The sequence below is a fragment of the Salvelinus fontinalis genome, chromosome 17 (assembly GCF_029448725.1).
Source record: "Salvelinus fontinalis isolate EN_2023a chromosome 17, ASM2944872v1, whole genome shotgun sequence".
Classification (NCBI taxonomy): Eukaryota; Metazoa; Chordata; class Actinopteri; order Salmoniformes; family Salmonidae; genus Salvelinus; species Salvelinus fontinalis.
The window spans coordinates 34,438,550-34,448,342 of record NC_074681.1 but is presented as its reverse complement, the minus strand read 5'-3'; the positions used below and the strand labels follow the sequence as shown (position 1 = coordinate 34,448,342).

General features: G+C 44.2%; 1 protein-coding gene across 4 annotated transcripts; it reads left to right on the top strand.

Annotated features, from left to right (window-relative positions):
• Positions 1 to 4: 4 nt before the first annotated feature.
• On the top strand, positions 5 to 9,695 carry LOC129814194 (solute carrier organic anion transporter family member 2A1-like). 4 transcript variants are annotated; one of them, XM_055867137.1, is made up of 14 exons: positions 5 to 244; positions 1,208 to 1,345; positions 3,383 to 3,545; positions 3,875 to 4,093; positions 4,595 to 4,660; positions 4,930 to 5,072; positions 5,262 to 5,334; positions 6,621 to 6,785; positions 7,031 to 7,250; positions 7,617 to 7,764; positions 8,252 to 8,448; positions 8,610 to 8,674; positions 8,794 to 8,917; positions 9,082 to 9,695. In XM_055867137.1, the coding sequence occupies exons 1-14, from the start codon at positions 197 to 199 to the stop codon at positions 9,200 to 9,202; spliced, it is 1,890 nt and encodes a 629-aa protein (XP_055723112.1). In that variant the 5' UTR covers positions 5 to 196; the 3' UTR covers positions 9,203 to 9,695. The 4 variants fall into 4 exon arrangements, with proteins under 4 accessions (XP_055723112.1, XP_055723111.1, XP_055723115.1 ...); XM_055867136.1 differs by having other exon boundaries at positions 4,562 to 4,660; XM_055867140.1 differs by having other exon boundaries at positions 4,562 to 4,660; positions 8,615 to 8,674; positions 9,082 to 9,171.
• Positions 9,696 to 9,793: the final 98 nt, after the last annotated feature.

Here is a 9,793-nt window from a genome sequence, read left to right as displayed (position 1 = left end):
GTTTGGGAAGTGACTTTTTGTTCTCGGAGGCATCTAAGGGTTAACTCGAAGAATTTGTTGTGACCACCCAACGCACATGCACACCACGATTCCACCGTGACATCCACACACACACTCTCACACGCAGTAGACAAGAAGCTTGGAAGTTTGGATTGTTTCCCGCTGTTGGGGTGAGTGAACATTGCCAGCTGTCAGAATGGAGGAGGAGAAAAAGGAGAAGTCAAAACCATCTTGTAACATAAAGGTATGTATGCATCCTGGTACATTCTCAGATGTTTCTACGTCTCAAAAATGTTAGAATCTCTAGATGAGGTCGTGACATCGGCTGTGCAGATCCGGCTACAGGCCTATCCCTCAATACCAAATACATGTAAAAGATAAGCACGTCTGTAAATTGCATGGTGCTTATATTTTCCATTCACTTTAAAATGTGGCGTATGGTTTGATCTACAAAACAGATGGCCTGGGACGTGGACTTATCTGAGGTCTGTAAACATCTGACAAACTTTGATTTTGGAGTTGAACATCCCTTTAATTTATATCTGCAGCTTAACTCTGCTGACCAATTTGATTCAAAACTGAAATGTCCATTAAGCAAGCAGTTTTGAAATGACTGATTCAATTGTCCAACAAGAATAAAGGGGGGAAAATGAGGAAAAGTGCTAGTGTTTTTCGGGTGAGGGAAACGACTTTGAAGATCAACACAAATATTGCTTCTAGATCCCACTTGTTGCACGGACTGCAAACGTTCTATACTTAGGCTCAAAGTCGAGATCAAAAACAGTTTCCCCTCATTCTCTAGTCACAGCAAGACATGAGGTAGAACAAAGGTTACCAGAGAAGAAACAGAACACACAAGGACAAAGAATGCCATGTAGGTTTTCAGTGCCTATAGACTTACTATTGGTACACAGAGAAAGTCTATAAGCAGTGAAGACCTCCAAGTACCAAGAGAACATCTGCAGGTAACTCCATGACTGATGGGATTCAGGTAGTAGCAGTAGCAGAGAATATCTTCTTTGCTGTGGGCTGACCGTTTGAGTTATGTCTGCTCTCTCTCTCTCCCTCTCTATCTCTCTCTCTCTTCCTTCCAACATCTCTCTTTTCATCCCCTATTCCTCTCGGTCTCTGATCCTCCCTCTGTCTCTCTCCTCCCCTATTTCCCTCGTTACCATGCGACTACTACCCCCCCAACACACACACATAGATATTTGTGCTGTGTCACAGTCTGCTCCAGCTCACCCAGTTGCTGCACAGTGCCTACTTCAAGAGCTGCATCACCACCATTGAACGTCGCTTCGGTTTCAACAGCATGTCTATGGGCACCGTCTCCTCTCTGCACGAGGTACAGCAGCCCCTACTGGTCTCCACTGGGATAACCACCTGCATGTACAACTGTCACTGCACTCCAGCACTTCTATAAAGCCTCGATGAGTACAACATTACTTGAAATCACTAAAGAATGTATTTTTTAATACATATGTATGACAGTATAGATACGTCAAAAGTAAATGGGAAATATAGTGTCAATACACAGGTATAAGAGCCACTTTCAAGTCACATTCTTTAAAATTCTATTAAATAAAAAAGGAATTTATTGTAACATATTATGTAGTGCTCCATTCTCACTTTAGAAGGGTCTCTCTCCTGTTCTACCACTCTCCCAGCAGACATGGCTGATTGAAATGACATAATTACAACCAGTTTAAATGACAGTCCAAACAGTTACAGTTGAAGTCGGAAGATTACATACCCTTAGGTTGGAGTCATTAAAACTCGTTTTTCAACCACTCCACAAATTTCTTGTTAACAAACTGTAGTTTTGGCAAGTCGGTTAGGACATCTACTTTGTGCATGAGACAAGTCTTTTTTCCGACAATTGTTTACAGACAAATTAATTCACTTATATAACAATTCCAGTGGGTCAGAAGTTTTCATACACTAAGTTGACTGTGCCTTTAAACAGCTTGGAAAATTCCAGAAAATTATGTCATGGCTTTAGAAGCTTCTGATAGACTAATTGACATAATTTGAGTCAATTGGAGGTGTACCTGTGGATGTATTTCAAGGCCTACCTTCAAACTCAGTGGCTCTTTGCTTGACATCATGGGATAATCAAAATAAATCAGCCAAGACTTCTGATTTTTTTGTAGACCTCCACAAGTCTGGTTCATCCTTGGGAGCAATTTTCAAATGCCTGAAGGTACCACGTTCATCTGTACAAACAATAGTACACAAGTATAAACACCATGGGACCACGCAGCCGTCATTCCGCTCAGGAAGGAGACATGTTCTGTCTCATAGAGATGAATGTACTTTGGTGCGAAAAGTGCGAATCAATCCCAGAACAACACCAAAGGACCTTGTGAAGATGCTGTAGGAAACAGGTACAAAATTATCCATATCAACAGTAAAACGAGTCCTATATCGACATAACCTGAAAGGCCGCTCAGCAAGGAAGAAGCTACTGCTCCAAACCACCATTAAAAAAAGCCAGACTACGGTTTGCAACTGCACATTGGGGACAAAGATCGTACTTTTTGGAGAAATGTCCTCTGGTCTGATGTATCGAAAATGGAACTGTTTGGCCATAATGACAATCGTTATGTTTGGAGGATAAAGGGGGAGGCTTGCAAGCCGAAGAACACCATCCCAACCGTGAAGCACGGGGGTGGAAGCATCATGTCGTGGGGGTGCTTTGCTGCAGGAGGGACTGGTGCACTTCACAAAATAGATGGCATCATGAGGAAGGAAAATTATGTGGATATATTGAAGCAACATCTCAAGACGTCTGTCAGGAAGTTAAAGCTTGGTCGCAAATGGGTCTTCCAAATGGACAATGACCCCAAGCATACTTCCAAAGTTGTGGCTAAATGGCTTAAGGACAACGAAGTCAAGGTATTGGAGTGGCCATCACAAAGCCCTGACCTCAATCCTATAGAAAATGTGTGGGCAGAACTGAAAGAACATGTGCGAGCAAGGAGGCCTACAAACCTGACTCAGTTACACCAGCTCTGTCAGTAGGAATGGGCCAAAATTCACCCAACTTATTGTGGGAAGCTTGTGGAAGGCTTGTGGAAGGTTTGACCCAAGTTAAACAATTTAAAGGCAATGCTACCAAATACTAATTGAGTGTATGTAGACTTCTGACCCACTGGGGATGTGATGAAAGAAATAAAAGCTGAAATAAATCATTCTCTCTACTATTATTCTGACATTTCACATTCTTAAAATAAAGTGGTGATCCTAACTGACCTAAGACGGAATTTTTACTAGGATTAAATTTCAGGAATTGTGAAAAAACGAGTTTAAATGTATCTAAGGTGTATGTAAACTTCCGACTTCAACTGAATGTCCGCTGGGCTGTGACTGTGTCCTACAGATGGGGAACATGTTGCTGGTGGTGTTTGTCAGTTACTTTGGGAGCCGGGTCAACCGGCCTCGTTTCATTGGCTTTGGGGGACTGCTCATGTCCTGTGCTGCTGCCACCTTGGCCCTACCTCACTTCCTGTCCAAGCCCTACCAGTACCATTTTATGTCAGCTGGTAAGAAGACAAAACCCTATATATTACTCTCAATATATTACAGTGCAGTTTTGCCAAAATTCAATGCATTACAGTGCAGGAAGTCCATGAAACCAATTTGATTATGAATACAGGTCTAATTGTGTCTGGCTGGCTCGAGATAGTACACTTCAGAGAAAATCTTGCAACTCAATATTAAGGTGTCCTTTATGTTTTGTACACTGAGTGTAAATATTTTTTTGTTTTTGTACTTCATAGGTTGGCACAAGTAATAATAACGCTCAATGCATGTTTCTCAACGTGACTGAACTGATCACCACACATAAATATATATATGAATGTGCTTTTAGCCGGTGGGTCATGGGACACGTGTGTTCCAAGGGAGAATTCCTCTGCCCCTGAAGTGTGCAGACAGGGGGGAGGTGAGGACCCCTCTGAGGTGCGGACCCAGTGGCTGACCATGGCAGCTGCCCAGGTGTTGTTTGGCATTGGCTCAGTGCCCATCCAGCCCTTTGGCATCTCCTACATAGATGACTTTGCTGAGCCTGGGAATTCAGCTCTTTACATTGGTAAGATACTGCTACAGTGCTGCCTGAGTGCTGCTCTGCTGTTATGATCAGGGATCAGTGCTAGAGGCGTCACTACAGACCCAGGTTCGATCCCAGGCTGTATCACAACCAGCCGCGATCGGGAGTCCCATAGGGCGGCGTACAATTGGCCCAGTGTCGTCCGGGTTAGGGGAGGGTTTGGCCGGGGTAGGCCATCATTGTAAATAATAATTTGTTCTTAACTCACTTGTCTAGTTAAATAAAGGTTAAATAAAAAATACAAATATGTTTCTGGCAGGAGAACCAGACAAACTGTTAATTGAAACATTTGTTAGATTTAAATGTTTTGTTGATGATTTTGATTTGATCTGAGGATATGATCAATTAAATCATTTATGGGGCTTCATTGAATCTGGTCCTGGTGAGGAGAATATTTCAAGTTTCACCTGATTGGAATTTAAGTCATGATTTAGTTTTTCTGTGTTCTAGCCATCCTTTTCTCCATCTCTGTGTTTGGGCCAGCCTTTGGGTACCTCCTGGGTTCCATGATGCTCCGAATCTATGTCGATGTGGACAAGATAGGTTTAGGTAAATCACTGTTGAACTGTTAGATCCTGTTTGTGAGAATGAGAAGAGCATATACAGTATACAAAATATGAAGCAATGAATTTAATGTTCTCTACCTTTCTCTCCCTGCTCTTGGACCCCATCCCTCTTCTTCTACCCCATCCTCTCCTTCCATCCATCCATCCATCATCATCCCAATCCTTCTCCCCATCCCCTCTTACCCCTCTCTCCCATCCCCTCCTTCTCCCCTGTCTCCCTCATCCCTCTGATCCCCCTCTGTCCCATCCCAGACAGTCCGTTGGACCTAACCCCGTCTGACCCTCGCTGGGTTGGGGCATGGTGGATGGGCCTGCTGGTCTCCTCTGGATGTCTGGCTCTGGCCTCCATCCCCTACTTCTTCTTCCCCAGGGTCAAGGTCCCGGCCCAGGCCAAAGTAGGTGGTCAACCACTTCCTGGGTTTGGGTTCATTCTATTCTAAGGGGTTCATTTTGGGTTCATTCTATTCTAAGTCGATTCAAGAGATAACTAATATCTCATTCTCAAAATGTTTCAGGCTATTGACTGATTATCCTCATTCTCAAAATGTTTCAGGCTATTGACTGATTATCTGGCTTTTTTTCAGGCACCTAAGACTGAAAGTGACCCTTTGAAAGACGAAACCTCTTCAGAGACCTCTTTAATTGACTTCTTAAAGAGTAAGTACCTTTAAAGGGATAAGGTCGATGTTTGTGTGTATGTTCTTGTGTATGTTAATATACACTACATGATCAAAAGTATGTGGACACCTGCTCGTTGAACATCTCATTCCAAAATCATGGACTTTAATATGGAGTTGTTCCCCCCTTTGCTGCTATAACAGACTCCACTATTCTGGGAAGGCTTTACACTAGATGTTGGAACATTTCTGCGGGGACTTGCTTCCATTCAGCCACAAGAGAATTAGTGTGGTCGGGCACTGATGTCGGCCGATTGGGCCTGGCTCGCAGTCCAATTCATCCCAAAGGTATTCGATGGGGTTGAGGTCAGGCCAGTCAAGTCAAGTTCTTCCACACCGATCTCGACAAACCTTTTCTGTTTGGACCTCACTTTGTGCATGGGGGCATTGTCATGCTGAAACAGGAAAGGCCCTTCCCCAAACCTTTGCCACAAAGTTGGAAGGACAGAATCACCTAGAATGTCATTGTATGCTGTAGCGTTAAGGTTTCCCTTCACTGGAACTAAGGGGCCTAGCCCAAACCATGAAAAACAGCCCCAGACCATTATTCCTCCTCCACCAAACTTTACAGTTGGCACTATGCATTGGGGCCGGTAGCGTTCTCCTGGCATCTGCCAAACCCAGATTTGTCCGTTGGACTGCCAGATGATGAAGAGAATGGCCAGAGAACGCATTTCCACTGCTCCAAAGTTCATTGGCAGCGAGCTTTACACCACTCAAGCCAATGCTTGGCATTACGCATGGTGATCTTAGGCTTGTGTGCGGCTGCTCGTCCATGGAAACACATTTCATGAAGCTCCCGGCGAACAGTTCTTGTGCTGATGTTGATTCCAAAGGCAGTTTGAAACTCGATAGTGAGTGTTGCAACCGAGGACAGACGATTTATACGCGCTACGCGCTTCAGCACTCGGCGGTCGCGTTCTGTGAGCTTGTGTGGCCTACCTCTTCGCGGCTGAGCCGTTGTTACTCCTAGACGTTTCCACTTCACAATAACAGCACTTACAGTTGACCGGGGCAGCTCTAGCAGGACAGAAAGTGACTTGTTGGAAGGTTGGCATCCTATGACGGTGCAACATTTAAAGTCCCTGAGCTTCAGTAAGGCCATTCTACTATGGAGATTGCATGGCTGTGTGCTCGATTTGGCTGTCAGCAACGGGTGTGGCTGAAATAGCCGAATCCACTCATTTGAAGTGGTGTCCACATACTTTTGTATGTATAGTGTATATGTGTCTTGCCGTTGTGTGTGTGTTAATGTGCATATCCCAGTGTTCCCGCGTCTGCTCCTGAGGATGCTGCTGCGGCCTGTCTTCCTGCTGCTGATCCTGTCTCAGTGTTGTTTCTCCTCCTCCATCGCCGGCCTCGCCACCTTCCTCAGCAAGTTCCTGGAGCACCAGTACGGCACCACCGCCACCTACGGCAGCTTACTCATCGGTGAGGAGTTACATACGCTACACTTGCACAGGCACACGTACACAAACCTATGCCCACCAAACACACACACACACACACACACACACACACACACACACACACACACACACACACACACACACACACACACACACACACACACACACACACACACACACACACACAATGTCTCTAAGTAGTTTGCAACTTTCCATCGTTTTTTCTCTATAATCAGCTGTGACCTCCACCCTGTTGTCTTTCTCCAGGGGCCATCAACCTGCCCATGGCTGCTGTAGGGCTGCTGCTGGGCGGGGTGGTGATGAAGCGTGTACGCCCACCTGTGCGGACCCTCCTCTGGCTGTGTTTGGTACCTCTCTCCCTCTCCATACTGCTCTGTGTACCTCTCTTCTTCATGGGCTGCTCCACTCAGAGAGTGGCGGGGGTCAACACAGGCTACGGTCACACACAGGACCAGTGGGCTAATAGGTGAGCTGGATCTGTCTATACAAAAATACCCCTCGTTACTGTGGTGCAGTATTCTACTGTGTGATTTTTTTTTTTAAATCATCGGCAGCACAAATCCTCAGCTCTCAATTATTCATGTTAAGGCTCCTTATACTCTCTCTACGTCATGACCTTTATATAGATCACTGACTTTATTGTACACTCAACATGTTGCACCATTGTAGCCTATACTCAGTACATTCCTAATCAACCATCAAATGTTGACGAATATTATTTCCTATTCTATCACTAACACAAATAGTATCTTTTAAAAGGCATCAAACTCTGTGATTCTATTCCTGTGATTCTATCTCAGGACCATCCGATCTCACTAGTGTTTTTCCCCAGGTCTCTATCTCTCTGTAACTCCAACTGTTCCTGTCTGAATAACGTATTTAACCCTGTGTGTGGAGAGGACAACACAGAGTACATCTCTCCCTGTCACGCTGGCTGCACCAATGTCACCATCGACACACTAAACCCTCACAGAGTCCAGGTACTACATAGGCCATCCTTGAGATAGACTGTGAAACCTAGCCTGGTCAATAGATCTGTGGCAAGATAGCACAAACCAATTTGAAACCAAACTATGTGAAATTGGTATTTGAAATACCTTTGGAAGCCTCTGTAACTCATAAACGAGTCAAAGGCTACTTGTCCTTTTGCTTACAGACGTAGGATCTTAATTTGATCACTCTTTTGTTGCTGAGAATTTTCCTGCACAGCTGGAAATGCACACTTGTAGTTTATTCCACTTTAAAATGTCAGATTAGATTTGTCCTATCGAAAATGTATCAACCCCTACAAAAAATGTTCATGGATTATAATACACATAGTAAATCATATTTCCTTCTGCTGGGATTATTTTCCTGCTGTAGCAAACTGGCTCAAATTAAGATCCTAATTCTGAATGCAGTGTGGGACATCCTTTAAGACTGTAAGAAAATACTGTTACAATAATGTACCCTTACTCTCCTCTCTAGACTTACACCATGTGTAGCTGTGTGACCGCTCTGTCTGCTGTGCCCGCTGGCGCGGCTGATATGGGGATAGGCAGGGCCCTCCCAGGTTCTTGTACCAAGAGCTGCCCTCACCTCGTCCTGCCGGCCATTCTCCTCATCGCCTTCGCTGGCTTCATTGCCAGCCTCTCCCACAACCCCATCTATATGATGGTGCTCAGGTACTGGTGATGACGGATGTGGTGGTAATGATGATGATGATGATGGTTTTGATGATTGGGGCTGGTGGTGATGATGATTATGGTGTTGATGATCGTGGTGGTGGGGTGAAGATGATGATGATGATGATATGTATGCATGATTTATTTGATTTTTTTTTCAGGACAGTCTTTCAAGAGGAGAAATCCTTTGCAATTGGAGTCCAGTTCCTGTTGATAAGAATGCTAGGTAAGTTAGCCTCTAAGCGCATGTGATTGCTGGACAACAGTGCCCTATCCTTAATTTTCCATTATGTCCCAGTCCCCCCAAAAAATCCAATGTCTGAATATATTTCATATGTGTTTCAGCCTGGCTGCCAGCCCCTGCTGTGTTTGGGCTGGCCATCGACTACTCCTGTGTCTGGTGGAAGCACGCCTGTGGGAATAAACAGGGCGCCTGTGGTTACTACGACAACAACATCCTTCGGAACAGGTGCGGCCGCACTTGATGTGCTTGCAAATTAGGGGTCACTAAGAACAACGTCTTGTTGTCCTTGTGAGTGTTTTTTTATTGAGATTGGGAATAAATAAAGACACTTATCATGATGAATATACTGAATATGGTACATGTTGTTCTTGCTGTGTCCTCTCTCCCAGGTACTTTGGGCTGCAGGTGGGTTATAAGTGCCTGGGGTTGGTGCTGCTAGCTCTGGCAGGCTGGAGAGTACAGCACACACCTTGTCTGAGTAGTGAGAAGGAGCCTGAGGTGCCGGTGTGAGAGGCCAGCACTCACCCTGAGGGGCCACTGGGGAAAGGGTCAAGACCATTGGTTCCTACGGCTCAAGTTAGAGCACAATACTGGCAACACTAAGGTTGCAGGTTCAATTCCCGCATCGGCCAATTAAACTGAATATGTGTCACTGTTAACGACAGCTGTCTTAGTCGCGTTGGATAAAAGTGTCTGCTAAATGTTATTCTTATGTAGTATCATCAATGAACGTGTTTTATTTTGGAATATAATCAAAATTGACATAGTTTCTTCCATTATTTTAAGGGACTTTTGATAACCTCACATGCGACTTTGATAAAGGCATGTTTTTGGTTTGCTTATCATGAAAACCTGTATACACTACTGTTTAATTGTACAGTATTTACATTGTCTTTATGTGTATCAATGACACTATTTGTGAATGAATCTGAATGTCATATTACTATAATTTTTTTTTGTTTATAACACATTCTTGAAAATATAACTAACCTGAAATCATCAATATTTTATTATGTTACTGACTTTACTGTTGAGTAGCTCTACATTGTGTAATTAACGGGAGAAAAATGCAATAATATTCAAGAAGGTGAGAGGATGAAT

Bases quoted from the DNA above. Each gene is read 5' to 3' on its own strand.
- LOC129814194 (XM_055867136.1), top strand. From the start codon at position 197: ATGGAGGAGGAGAAAAAGGAGAAGTCAAAACCATCTTGTAACATAAAG. The intron at 245-1,207 runs GTATGTATGCAT...ACACACACATAG, and splicing joins AACCATCTTGTAACATAAAG to ATATTTGTGCTGTGTCACAG. The intron at 5,335-6,620 runs GTAAGTACCTTT...TGCATATCCCAG, and splicing joins TTTAATTGACTTCTTAAAGA to TGTTCCCGCGTCTGCTCCTG.